Genomic DNA, 14693 nt, shown 5'->3' on the forward strand with positions numbered 1-14693 from the left:
CTAATTACTCACCGAATGTTACTCCATTACTTGGTAAAAACATAGAACACTATACATATTAACAGAGCGGGCAGATAGACACAGTGAATAGGCTTCAAGTGAGTGACCAGATTCTTGAAGAATTACATCTAAATCACTGGGCCACTCCTGGAAGATTTCAAGATGTGATTGAGGTAATTCACTAATAATTAAATAATATAATAATAATGAGGTAATTCACTAATAATTAAAAAATAACCATCTCTTATGTGGCTCTTCACCTATAGGTCTCAAATCCCTTTACAAAGAAAAGAAGGTAAATATCATTAGCTCCTTTTACACATGGGAGCAATTGAGAGAGGTAAAGAGACTTGTCTGTGGTCACAAAGCCAGACAATGGCAGGGACAGAATCCAGCTCTCATAAATCCTAGTCTGGTGCCCTATCTGCTAGATTTTATACTCTCGTTTTAGATTAACTGACCTTTAAAACTTTGATCCAGAAGAAATTCACCTCTATGGCTAATGCCATATAGAATTTACGCAGGTACCCTGGGCTGCATAGCCAAAGAAACTACTCTTTATGATATGCAAGAAGAGCTGCTTACTACCCCATACCTACTTACTAATAACTGAGTAATGACATATTAAGAGGCTGTCCAATCAGATGGTACTGGGGGAGTGGTGAGAAGACAGCTGGGGAGACATTTTAAAGGAGTTGCACTGTTTCTCTTTGGATGCTGGCTCTGGCTATATCAATCACTCAAGTATATTTTTCTGTGGTTGTAATTTAATGAACATGATTTCAGCTAGAATTCTATCTGGAATGAAAAATAATATTCCTTTATTCTGTGCGGGTCAATTAACCATCGAGGGATTTCCTGTCCCAGAATCAATGGTCACAAAAAAACCCATATTCATAACTTAACATGATTAAACTTACATGTGATTGTTGTTTGTGGATCTAAGCAACAGAAACAAAGATAACAAAATAAGACAAGGACAACTTCATTCCTAATCTGACCCTATTGACTTCCATGGGGTTATATCTGTCCTGTTAAACTAGCTCCTATACCTTACATGATCGGTTTATAAGTATGAGAATGGGACAGAAATCAAGCTCTCTCAGGAATAACAAACCACAGCTAGCCTGCTTACTTGCTAGCTTAATGCCCAGGCACTCCAATGAGAACAGCTGGACCCCAACTGAGATACCTCATTGGCCAAGCTGCCTGATTAGCTGAGGGAATCTGCAGACCTGCTCTTAAAATCAGCAGCAGGAGCAAGGCACTGGCTACTCAAAACATTCCTCTAAGGCTCTGATAATGTCTGTGCTTGTTTGTTCCTAGCCCTGCTCTTGTTTTCACTCACTCCAGGTAACCTGGCTCTGACTCTAGCTCTGACCTCAGGCTCTGACTCCAGCACATCAGATTCTCACCTCTGATTCCTGACTTTGGTTCTGACCCTTGGCTCTGGCATCTGCCCCCAACCTCTGCTCTGATCACCAGGTATGACTTCCATTTCCTATTCCCTGACAAGCTCTACATGCAAAACCAAGATGTACACAGCACTAAAACAAAGAGTTGGTGTCTCTTTAAAAAAGTATGCACTGGTGGTCTGTTACCTCCAGAAACTTTTGAAGCTAATACTTAGTTTAAATAGTCAGTATGAATACAGGAGGCAGGTTGGGGAGGGGAACTGTTGTTGAATGAACAATTATACACCCCAAATGAGTCTTCACCTTGGCACAGGGAAGGATGACTACTCTTTGCAGCTTGCTCCAGCTGCCTTGGTGGGGGAGAGGGAGAGTAAAGTGTAAACTCCTCTCTTTGCTATAATGCTGGTGTGCTGGTATTAAAAATCCTTATTAATTGATATATTAGGCCCTTTTCAGGCAAACAGTTTTGCATAAAAATTGTAGATCCCAAGGGGTGTCTATCAGAAAGCTGCCAGGTCTGGATTCAGAGAAGCACCTCAATATGTGGATCTGGACCTCTTTAGTGAGCTATGCCTCTCGTAACAATAGCCTTTCCCATAGTTTCTCTCTTCCAGAATTCTGAAATGCAGAAGTGAATAAGGATGTGAATTTAACTGGGTGAAAGGAAGAGGCCTTGCCTACCTTCAGATTCTGGCAGATGCTTATTTTATCAAACTTGGTGCACCAGTGTCTGACCCCAAACTATGACAGCTGTTCCTTCCCTTAGCTTCTCAGCATGAAGGGAAAGAAATTCTAGACCACTGTATAATTAGATATGCTTTTCTTGAGGAGAGGAATTGCAAGAATTCTCTAGAGGGATGGTGCTTTCAGACACAGAGATCTGGAGCTAGAGGGGTAGTATAGCCTAGTGCACTGAGCAAAGGCATGGAAGTTAGTCTTATTTGCCGATAATTCACTGTGCAACCTTAGGGAAGCCACCCAATCCCTCTATGCCTCCATTTCCTCATCTGTAAATTAGAAGGGGTAATATTCTTGGTTTGGCGAGGATTAGCTAAAAATTCTACCCGAGACTGGTCACTTTCTATGCTTCCTGTGAAACAGGCATGCAAAGAGCTCCATCAGATTTCATCACCCAACTCCCCTAAGTCTGTGCCAGTGGCTAGAGAACAGCTGGGGAGGTCGGGGAGAAGCCCCAGACTGCCTACTGAAATGCGCAGCCTAGTAGTCCACAAAACTACATGGGGCTCTTCTGACAAATTTTGTTGTACTCAAAATGACTCCCAAATCCAAGTAGCTTCCCCTTGCTACCTAAAGGCCTGCTCCTGCTCCCTTCGCTGTCAGTGGGAGCAGCACTGAGCCCCAAATCACCATTTTAGTGTAGCAGTGACCCCGGGAAAAGCCCTCAGGGTGGGAGTAAGGGATGAGAAGGCAACTATAAAGATTTCCACTGGTCAGACATACAGTCTTGAAGGAGCTTTCTAATTCTTGTACCAAGCTCTGCAGGGAGCCTTTTCATCTTCTGAATGCTAAACAACTGCCCACTTATACTAAAGAGATGCTCTAACACATGAGCACTATATTAGGGACAAGGGGGACCATTCACAGTGCAGATTACTGTTACACATCCCCACAGGAGCTTTCATTCCCTCTGTCTCTAGACTGCGTGCAGCTGAATCTCCCCAAGTTCCAGACAACTAATCTTCCTTACCTTCTGAGGCGGGGAGAGGGATTGCAACATATTAGATCTCTGGCCAATAGTTCGATTCAAAAGTGCCTCCTTACTCTGTTAAAAATAAGCACAGAGTTTTATGGGCGTCAAGGCAGGTTGTTCAAAGATGTGAGGTTAAAAAGCAATATGGGGAGCAGATGGACATACTCTAATTTTTGCACTTTAATACCTATGGTCACATTCCATTAACGTCTCTCCTTCCTGCGGGAGATTTTGTCTCAGTTTGACCTATAGAGTGAAAAAAACAAGGGTCAGGTTTCCTTTTATTTGGTGGGTCTTCTGCCACTCCAAATGCAAGAAAAATAATTCCTGTTTAAAACACACTAAAGAAGGCATTTACCTCCTGTGCAGTTATCTGATGGTTAAACATTTTTCTACGGTTCAATTTAACCCATAAATCTGAGACAGTTTTGTTTATATACTTTTGATTTAATAATGCCTTCTTGGCACGGCAACCTGTACAATGGCTGCCAAAGTTTAAGAGACAAACCTCAGGTCACTGTCAGCAGTAGAAAACAATAAATCGTCCAGCCAGATTGAGCTTCACAATATGTTTAGGGTTTAACGCCAGTTCTTGAGTAAGATAAATGTTGTATTAATACAAATAGAAGAACTGTTTACGAAGCTGTAGGCTGGAACTGTAAGTTGGTAACTCCAGTTTTTGCATAGTTTTATATGTGTCTACAATGACTCTTCTAATTGGCTGCAGTGCTGCTCAGATTTTAGTCCAAGTTAGCTAGCCATTTACTATATGATCTCTCTCAAACACTTAATTTAAACGTTAATAAAGAAACGGTCTCCTTTTCAAGTCAGTTTTAAAGATTTTTTTTTAATCTATGCTTATTTGCCATGATATCAGTTGGAGGTATGAAGTCTGCCCTATTAAATGGAAACTAATTTAACGGGTGGCGGGGGAGGAAGGATGGATGAAAGTACACATTTACATCTTAATCATGTTCTTTTTTTTGTTTAAGCTTTCATTTACTTGTTTGGCTTCCCACAATTTAAGATGTAGTCAATAAAATAACTTTCTGATAACTACAGAGTAACTTTTGCTGCTTTGGATCTATCCAGCCCAAGGGGTCCATAGTTCTGAGACATGTACCCTGGTTGTCTAGCAGTTGATCTAACCTAAAGAAATGTGGACTCCCCTGCAAACACACCCACCCACCTTCTGGTGAGTTTGGGAGGTGGGAACTGTTAGCTTGGGGGAAAGCCTTCTCTGAACCCTGTACCTCTCTAAAATGCTTTGCTGGCTGGCTGGCAGGTAGCTGAAATAGAACCAGCCTCCACATCCTCTTAAGATGTTGCCCTGTTATGTGGTTGTCAGATGGGGCAGAGCCACAGATTTTTGCCCTTTGAAGGTAATGGATGCAGGTGGTCGTGCAATGACTAAAGCAGCATTATGCAGCTGCTACAAAGCTGAAGCAGCCCTCCAAATAGGCTGCAGGAGTCAAAGAGACTGCAGCGCTTTTGTGAGCCATGCAGAAAGCTTTTACCTCACTCACGATCAGTCTCAAGAAATGCAGAACATAATTCCTTAGTTGTAAAGAGCATGCAGTAAGTTTCAGCAGTTCAGTGGGACCTGAAGAGCTGCAGAATGAGACATCTACAATGTGCGGGGATTTCAGATTTCTCTGGTTCTAAATCTGGGACTTGTTAATACATATTCAGACTTAATCAGTGCCAAAAAGTCCATGATAGATTGGTGACAATTTTAAAGTGTGATATCTCACAAGCCACCAAGGCTAGAAACAACTGTCATATCCTTGGAAAGCTGAGAATCTTGGCTTCCCAAGTGTATAAAACATCTGCTTCCAGACCTGATAGGTTAGGGAATTAAAAATACAAATGCACAAACTCTTAGTTCTGTATTTCATCGTATCTTCCCCAGGTGAATCTTTATTAGTTTCCACTGTAAGTAGATACCAATATTTTGTGTCACATGAAAGATTAGACTGACCTCACATGTCAAAGCATTATCTAACTCATGCCACTAATGAAACATTATCTGCTTAAGTCATATCAGATTTAGTGAAATCCTGTCTTCCTTGATTTTTTTGAATCTCAATAGTTTTGCAAAACTTTCAAAATACTTTCAGGTTCAAGAAGAGCTACAATGGCTGAATGAAGTTTCCTTCATATAGTGTCAAAGGAGCAAAGCCTAATATTCTCTGCCTAATGTAAGGAGTTCATTGTGGGTCCTCTTAAAATGGAACTGCCTGAGTGTGGCAAAATGGGCATCAAATTGCATCTCAGATTTCACATAAAGAGGGAAGTGCAAATACTAACTCTTATGTCTTGTGGAACTATGCAGCACTTTTAAGGAAGCATCCAATATCATTGTACTTGTGTTAAATCAAGTGTCCTCTCGGCTTCACTGCCCAGAAACTTTGAACCAGAAAACATTTTCTTCTTTTTAGCACTATTCCTGGCCTAGTAAGCAGAGACAACATTGTGATTTTTTTGAAGTCCATTTTCCTTCCGGAGGACCAATACAACTACTGATAGTTGTTGCACATTACCCATGCTTACCCCTCCCTTCATTCCCCCCCCCCAAAAAAAATTTACAATAACGGGGGAAGTTTTCATATCTTGGAAGAGAACTTGGTTTTATATATGGTTTTGAGGATTTAAATCTATGTCACTTTTCACAAGAACAGGCATGTTAACAAGTGTCCTGGTCAAATTCCTACCTCCCTACCCAAATTACCTGTGCTATTTCATCAGCAAACTTGTTTTTTTCTTGCTGTTCTAAACAGCTGAGTGGTTTTCCTGTGGACTGTTCCGCCCCACGAGGATCTCTGTAGAAGAATGAATGAAAGATCACTCCATGGTACTTAGCTACTATAACAGCTTGTTCAGGTCCTTTGGAATGCAAGGTAAGATAAATACTGCGGCGTTACATATTCTGTGTGAAAAACCTAACTAAAAAGTCTTAAGTGGTTTATCTTGGGGAGTCTGGGTTGGGACAGAAAATGAGTGCTAAGGCTGCCATCAATTAGGGGTTTCTGGGAATGCAAAATTCCAAATTGTTTATATGAGATTGGTGGAAAACTCATTGGCTGTCAGAATGAAAATACATGTAACTGGGCTCTTCTCTGCTGCTGACTTTTCAAAAACTAATTAATAAGAACTTAACTATAAATTATTGGTTCCATATAATTCTCTTGGGAGCTGAATTAGGCTTTTCAATTAATTAATTCTGCTCTCTCATGCCCTTGCCAGTTTTCCAAATATGGTTCAGCCTTTGATATGATATTAAGTGGCTATGGAACACTGTCTGGAGGTCTCCTTTGTTGCCATGATGTAAATGCCCAAATGTAAATAAACTTTAACTGCTTAGATAATGAAGCAAAAGCATATGCACTGTTTAACTCAGCAGCATTAATTTCAGAAACTGAGAGAGTAAAGAAGCAACATAGGAAAGGCTTTCACAGCTCAAGCTACTTCAAAATCAGTGGGACCAATTTAGGGCCGAGTCTTGCTGTCCTTACTCAGGTGAGGAATCCAATTGTATACAGTGGGATAACTCCACTGAGTAAAACGAGCAGGATTTCCCTTTAGTAGCCAAACTGTTCTGCTGGTTAATCCTGGCACTGCTTTAAGAATAAGAAAGACATGGCATGCGTCATAATGTGTAATTTGGTCACTTGTGCTTCTTGTTTCATGCAGTAGAAAGATAGCCTCAATCCGATGCACTACTCCTTAGGGTACTTGCATGCATGCTCTTTCCCAGACTCTGTAAGATGGTGTTCCACCATCCTAAAGACCCTTCTAAAAATCAACAGAGGAACAGAAACCCCCTTATAAATCTCTTAGTGGATTTTTTAAAAAAAATCAAGACGTACTCATTCAGTCTCTCTTTTTTTTGTAAGTGAAGTTGACTGCCTCCCTCTAACACAGCTGGATGGTACCTCTCATAGGAGACTACACAACAACAACAAATAAGTAGCAACACAGGAGTTAGAAATAAAGCAACTGTTAATGGGCTATGGAGCCTTCTATATCTAGACTGTTGTTTTAAATCTGCTCTGAGTTAGTAATGACCAAAATCCTTTACCATCCAAAACCTTATGCAGTGGCATAAGTAATAATGCTGTAGTCCTGTTCAGGTTTACATTACACCACAGAAGTTACAACTGCATTTGGCACTAATTGGCAGTTTCATTCAAAATCTCAACAGAGATACTAAGCACTGAACAGACTATGAAATCTGACCTTCTCACCCTTAGGGGTAATTTCTCCTAAAGAGTATTGGGGCATGCTGGTTGGGCAACAGGGAGGAAGCTTGTACTGCTCCTGGCTACTTCGCCATAATGCCTGTGAATAAACGGAGGATTTCAGGTGGAAAATGGAATCTTTCACAAGCATTAATTAATGAAGAAAATGTAAAAATAAGCTTAATATCAGGCTCCAGTTACATTATTGGGATTACTATCTTGAAATCTCAAAAGTTTTTTTGGGGAGGTTGAATTCAGTATTTCTAGGGTTACTGAAAAGATAGATTTAAAGGGACACAGTCAGCATAAAACAATCTCGCTTCCCTCTGGAATTTTTTACCTATTGTTTCAAGTAACAGATAAAAATGATAGAACTGAAAAGTTAGGGTCAAAAAGTTATTTTGTTCCAGTTTGATTGCTTTGTCTATTTGACAATATTTTGTGCATCTAGTCAGGTTCACTCTTTCACCTGTGTTGTCAGGTTCCCCTGTTTGTGTGGGGAAATAGAAAATAGCAGGCAATAGTAGCTGGAGGGGTGTACATGAAACTATTTTTAACTTTTTTTTTTAAATTGGCTAGAATTAAAGTTCACTGTTACTTTAAATGGTCATAAGCTACTTGTGATTTACAAAAAAAGTGATGGTTAGTCATCTCCTATTATTCTTAACGGAATCAGAGGGCAGAGGATTGTTGAGCTATTGCCTATCATGTCAAGTGTGTAATTCACAAGTGCCTGTAATTACATGAACAATAGTGAGAAAAATGACAATGAGGAAATTAATCAAGCATAAGAAACAGACCACCATCATTACAGCATGTTTTGTTAAGTATAATTTTGGGCCCATAGGCCTGTTCATATGTTTAACACTGTGTCGGTCTATAGACAGTGTTTCAAGCGTTAAATGCCTTTTTTAATGTATTACAAATCTTATTGATATCTCTGGGGTTATAAACATACTATATCCACAATTATTTTTCCACTGACCTGGAAATTCCAGCAAATCTCTTTGAGTAAAGAGGAAATAGGTGAAAACATGTTTTGTTTTGTTTTTTTTACAGCTGTTTAAATTTATTTTTCTATAGAGAAGAGCTAAGCTATTCTGGCTCGACAGACAGGTTATGGGCACAGCTGAAATTCTAAAGCTCTCCAGAGAAGAGCCGTCAAGGAGGCTTATTGCTGTGGCCCAACACAAGGCATAGTCCTGCTGTCTTCATTTATGTAAGTAATCATTACTCGCATGAGTAGTCCTACTGAAGTTACTTTGGTACTTTATGATTAGGGCCTTGAAGACATTGCTCTAATGGTAATTCTTGGATTTGCTTCAAGGATGACAAGCATTTGGCATGAATAAAAACACTTATTTTTGTCATCTTAAAACACACTTTTACGGTACTGAAAACAACCTTTTTAAATTTCATGGCTGTGGCCATGAAATCAATTCACCTTTTACACAACAGCTGTTAAATAAAAGTTGGCTAGTAACTGAACTTATTTAGCCTGAAATGGAGATGTTAGGAAACATCTGACTGATATATTTATATACATTAGTATGGATGATGAGAATATTCAGATTTAGAATAGTAAAAATTTTAAATAAACAAGAGATCTGGAAGGGATATAAACTCCCATGCTGCAGGGCATAAGCTAACTTCTACTGGGGAACAGGAGGAAACTTGCCCTAGGGACAGGTTATCCCAGAACTGCCTGTTGAAGCGCTTCTAGCATCTTGATCTGAGGCATCTGCTATCAGTGACAGGATACTGAACTTACTGGACCAGTGGTATGATCACGTATGGCAGTTTCTACGTTCAGAAAATACAAAGATGTAGTGAAAACTCAGTCTCTTTTCTTACCATCTCCCTCAAAACTGATAAGTTTAGAAGAAAAGGAAATCTCTCTTCACAAAGTATGAAGTCAGTGTGTGGTATTCCTAGAAATGAGAGATGGATAACAAGTCACCTGATCCATTCCCCTGCAAGTACAAATTAGGTCCCTACACTGTTTTTACTAGTGCCCAGTTTAATTTGAAGAGTCCGAACCTATGGGATTCCCATCACTTCCCTTCAAAGGCTAATCTACCAGCTTTTAGATTTTACTTTGGGGAAGCCGTTCTTGATATTTTGCTTTGATTTTCCCTTTTTTGATTTCATCCCACTTTCTTATGTGCACCACCATAAGTAATTCCTCTCAATACTTACTATTTACATCTTTCACATATTAATATATAGTAATATTCCTCCAGCCTTTCAATCATTGCTTTGCTAAAAGTATAATTAGTCATTCTGATCATCTGCACTCATTCCATTTTGGCTATCTGTCTGGTAATGACAGGTTTCAGAGTAGCAGCCGTGTTAGTCTGTATTCGCAAAAAGAAAAGGAGTACTTGTGTTATAGTCTCTAAGGTGCCACAAGTACTCCTTTTCTTTTTGTCTGGTAATGAATGAGGTGCTCCGGGCCATCTAACTACAGCAAATGCAACACTTCTGCTACAGTTTATTATCTGGTTTCAGAGTTGCAGCTGTGTTAGTCTGTATCCGCAAAAAGAAAAGGAGGACTTGTGGCACCTTAGAGACTAACAAATTTATTTGAACATAAGCTTTCATGAGCTACAGCTCACTTCATCGGATGCATTCAGTCGAAAATACAGTGGGGAGATTTATATACACAGAGAACATGAAACAATGAGTGTTACCATACACACAGTTTATTATCTGTATTATAGTAATGACTAGAAGCCCAATCCCCACTGTACAAGCATGTAATCAAAGGCCCCAAAGATTTTACAATCAAGTTGAGCTACAGATATACAGGACTATTTCCTACTCCCTGAGGTAATTAAAGCTTGTCTGTGTGCAGTTAAAATTACAAAGCCCTTTTTTTGTTGTTGTTGCCATGTAACATGTTCAGTTTGCATCTGATCTACTGTCCCCATCACACCTGTATTTCTTCCTCCCACTGAATATCAGTGCATGAGAGTATCTTTTCCTGGTGTATATGTACTTACCATTTACTATAGTTAATTTCATTTTGTTACTTTCTGCTCATATTGTTAGCCACACTTAGGCACCTGAATCTCTGTTTAGGCACATGCAGGCTGATTTGAGGCAAGTAAAGTTGATTTTTAGGTAGAAAAAAATAGAGAGATTTTAAGCAAATAGGGCCTCAAGTATCTTTGTATTGTCTCTGTCCTCACTGGCATTCACATTTCCCAGTTTAATATTATCTGTTAAATTAATTAAAATTAACCCTTTTCTCTTTGGAACCTCACTAATGTGAGAATGGGCTGGTGGTCTTCAGCCACCTAGCATTCTTCCATTACAATAGGTGTTAGTACTACTTCCCACAGGACATCCATTAGATTTCTTAATTCCCCTGCCACCCGCCAAATAAATTGCCTTTCTAAACTGGTGAATCCATTCCTTACAATGGTAAATTCATGTAGCTCAAGTTTTCTCATTACCAATTAGTTCTTTCTTGTCTGTAAGAAGTTGATCTGGGAGGTCACAGGGTACCAAGTTATCCTCTAGTTACACTTTTATAATCAGTAAATATTTGCAGTTATATATGTTAAAATAATGGTAAATAGACCAGATGTAGCAGGGCTGTTGCAGAGAAAGGATTTCCTCTCTCTCCAGTGCCATGTACAGCACTACACAAATGGTTGTGTATCATAAAGACATGGTGCTTCCTCTCAAGTATACGATTGGCCTCTGCTGGAGTTAGGATACTGAACTTGATAAGCCAAATTTGTTATGGTAGGGTAAACCCCATGTCCCTATGTAATGGTGGCCATCTCTACATGACCACATTCTATACCAATTTGGTAGGCAGCCTGTTGAAAGTGAGTATGGAAAACAACATACAAATCGGCCACACCATTATCCTAGGTCTCTCAATTACTGACACAGATACCTGGCTGACTCTCAACTATATTAAATCTCTTGTAAGCAACCCTACAACAAACCTCAAATACTTGGCTCCAAAGAATCAGGTTATAATGAAAGTTAAGTTGAGTTAAATATCATCGTTGCTCTTGCAAAATGCCTTCATTTCATATCTTGGGCAATAAATACTCCAGTAAAATTGTATTTAAAACCAGGTCTGTTTTGTGAAATGAGTCTCACAGATGGAACAAAACATTCATTGTTAAACCTTTATTGTTGCCTTTTTGTTGGTACAAGGAGCTTTTATGCACCAAACAGCTGTATTCATCATGTTTATCTAGAAGGCATCCAGTGTAGTGGAAAAAAAGTCTGGAGGACAAAAATCTTGGTTAAGTGCACGAGTAGTTTGTGGATGCCGGCATTTTTTTCTGTCCAGTTCCTTTGGTCAGCATGCAAGTCACATACACAGGCACTACCATGCAGACTTGCAAGTCCTGTATAATAGCAACTTTTCATGAGCTGTCTACTTTTCCAAGCAATCTCCTCTGAAAATTTTTCAACTGCACAACAACACGCTGTACACATGCTTATTATATTCTCTATGATCCTATCATTTCTCAATCTGTTGCTATTTTGGCCTCTCATTAGGTCACTTTCCAAATACTGTGTACAAGCTATGCGTCAATCATTGTCACAGCTCAGCCCGAAGCTAAGCCAAGCCAGTTCAAAACTAGGAGGAAAAATCGCCAACCAAAGTAAGCACTATATTGAAAACAGTTAACAGTTTAACTTTGGAAAGCTATTTGTGTTCCAAAGGCATCACACAAACCCACTTGATATAAAAGAAATATACGGCACCATTGCTCCCAAAAATAATTGTACACAGTCTAACTACTAAGTATGTACTTAATGGCATTTGAAACTGTTGACAAAAACAGACATTAGAATTTCAAGAATTAAGAATATGACATTGGAAGAAATATTCTTGGGGTTTTTCCTGCCAAGAAACATTCAAGCTTCCAACTTCTGGACAGAGTGGAGAAGTGTATCAACTTGAGCTTTTTTGAGCTACAGCATGTCTAAATTCTTTGGTGATTCTTAAATGAAAGATGCTGTAGAAGAGCAAATTATTGATTAACAAGTACAATAGACACACTAATGTGAAATTAAAAAAGTGCCTCAGATCAACTGCATGCTCTGCTCAATTGCTGTCAGAAGCAGGAGAATGCATTTGTGAAAATTGCAAACAAGCCTGATCCTCTAAATATGAAGTATCCTCATGGAATCATGACTCCATGTTTCCTGGATATTGAATCCTACAGACTTTGTACAGTGTTCACATTCTCAGCTGATGTGAATGAAGTGCTTTACAAAGTTGTTACAAGAGTGAAAGGAGCAAAACACAGTTGCATCTGCATGCTCCCTACCTGAGTGGGGGCCTTAGTAGACACTTAGCACAGGTAAATTTACCAGTCAGACTCACCATGAGTGCTTGGTGAGGATGGGGTTGATAAAGCTGTGGTTTGCAACATACAACAGAAGCAGCCATCTGGAAGTGGCCTAGTAAACCTAGGGACTGAGCCTTGAAGTAGGGACGGTGAGAATAAGTTTTGGATGTAGAGAAAGAACTGGAGAGAAATGTTTCCCAGAGGGTGATGTTTCTGATGAAAAGAAGGATGAAACCCTAGTTACAAATTGTACAGTGGGCACAGAAAGAAAGAACCTTAGAAAGACCAAAAATCTCTACCTAGAGCTCTGTTCCTGGGACATAATTTCCCAGCTTCCCTAGCTGCAGCCACACATTACTTTTGGCTAGTTTTACATTAGGGAGAAAACACTTCACTCTTAACAGAATGGATTCTAACATTAGCAAATGCTGAGCTGCACAGTGTTCTCAACCCCCTAATGAGAGACTACACAGACTGAAACTCTGGATTCTTAGCTCTGTCTCGAAACCAGAATGTGTGCAACTCAAATGCAAAATGACAGTATCAGTCAACTTGGAACTGACAGGTGTGCAGTTCTGTATTTGACTCCCACTGCCTGCTGACTTTGCTAAAAGAACACTGTGCTTTTGAATTCTGCATTTTTTACCTTTTTAAAGAAATTACACTGAATAAGAATTTGGACATGGACTTCTGAATAAGTTATGTTGAATAACTTCCTTTTAAAAAATAGAGGACCTGTCCATTTGGGGCTACATTTGCTTCTGCAAAACATTCCATTATTAAATGAAGTCTGACTGAATTTTAAACTTGTTTCCTTGGTGGTTCTTCCTAATCGCATCACTAGTAACCCATTAATAAAATTATGCCAAAAATTGGCTGCTGATTTCAACTGAAGATTCCTTAGCTTTGGTTCCTCTGCCAAAATAATAATACAATAATAATAATTAATAATAAAGAGTCCTATAATTTAAAGTGGAAGTTCCTTTTAACCTGTTCCTTGGTTTAAATAGGCTTCAGCAATGTTCTGAAACTACATTACCTGAGAATTGCCATACTGCATTGGACTCAACGTCCATCTACTCCAGTATCCTATCTTCCACAGTGGGTAGCATCAGGTGAAAGTGAAAGAATGACACCACATTAGGTCTTGTCCTGATTGGTAGTAATTAGAGAGGGTCTTATAAAACCTCCTGGTTCAGGTTTTATCTCTTTTACAATTTTTGCCATATTCTTGATACCCATTTAAATTTCCAAACCCTTTTTAAATATTAAGTTCTTGGCCTCTGGGATTCCATGTGTCAGTGAGTTCCACAGTTTAAATACTTCCCCACACAACAGATTTCCTTTATCAGTTTTTAATGTCATTGACTGACTGTTCCCTTTTTCTTGTGGTATGAGAGAGGGAGAACAGAAGATTCTGCTGTAGATCATTATTTTATGTACTTTTATCACATCCCTTCATCACCTCTTTTCTAAAGTAAACAATCCCAGTGTTTTCAGTCTCCCATCATTATTGATTAAAATGTTCAGCTTCAGTTCTACCATCTGCATGCTATTTATTTAAGCAAGATCTGTATCTAACAATGATATCCTGTATTTCCAGTCCTAATTTTAAGCATGAGAGGGATGTTTTAAACTTCAGTAATTTCACTGACTTAAAATGTTATAATGTATTTGTTGTCCTCCCCCACCCCCTCTTGTTATTAGTAGTTATACCGTATCTGGTTCAGCTCCGGGATAGAAATGCAAATAAATCAATGTAATCGTTTACCAGATTGTCAACAGAAGTTGTGTGCCTAGCACACTCCGGGGGGAGGGGGTTTGAAAATATATGATTTAAATACAGGCCATACCTCCCGCACAGAAGCAAACGGTAATTCCCCCCCGCCCCCCCTCCTCCAACCTGAAAGTGAAATAAACTTTGTTACAACTTTGGTTGCATTCCCATCTGAACACAATGCTGAGCACGGTTCATTGGCGCAGACTTGGCAAC

The 14693-nt window shown here is 39.3% G+C and overlaps 1 protein-coding gene and 1 long non-coding RNA gene across 3 annotated transcripts in view; one reads left to right on the plus strand and one right to left on the minus strand.

Annotated features, from left to right (window-relative positions):
- ZCCHC24 (zinc finger CCHC-type containing 24) overlaps positions 1-14693 on the minus strand; it is a 149565-nt gene that overhangs the window by 133714 nt on the left and 1158 nt on the right. The window contains exon 2 of one of the 2 annotated variants that reach the window (XM_043518799.1): positions 3124-3198. The exons of the other annotated variant lie outside the window; for it this stretch is intronic. Within the exon in view, the coding sequence (XP_043374734.1) occupies positions 3124-3198 (75 nt within the window). The remainder of the gene's footprint in view (positions 1-3123; positions 3199-14693) is intronic. 2 annotated transcript variants of the gene reach the window in all.
- LOC119859270 lies at positions 1271-8622 on the plus strand. The gene is made up of 4 exons (XR_005294165.2): positions 1271-1485; positions 4189-4321; positions 5907-6026; positions 8427-8622. It is a non-coding gene; the product is annotated as an uncharacterized LOC119859270 (long non-coding RNA).

Source organism: Dermochelys coriacea, chromosome 7 (genome assembly GCF_009764565.3).
Source record: "Dermochelys coriacea isolate rDerCor1 chromosome 7, rDerCor1.pri.v4, whole genome shotgun sequence".
In the NCBI taxonomy this organism is placed as follows: Eukaryota; Metazoa; Chordata; order Testudines; family Dermochelyidae; genus Dermochelys; species Dermochelys coriacea.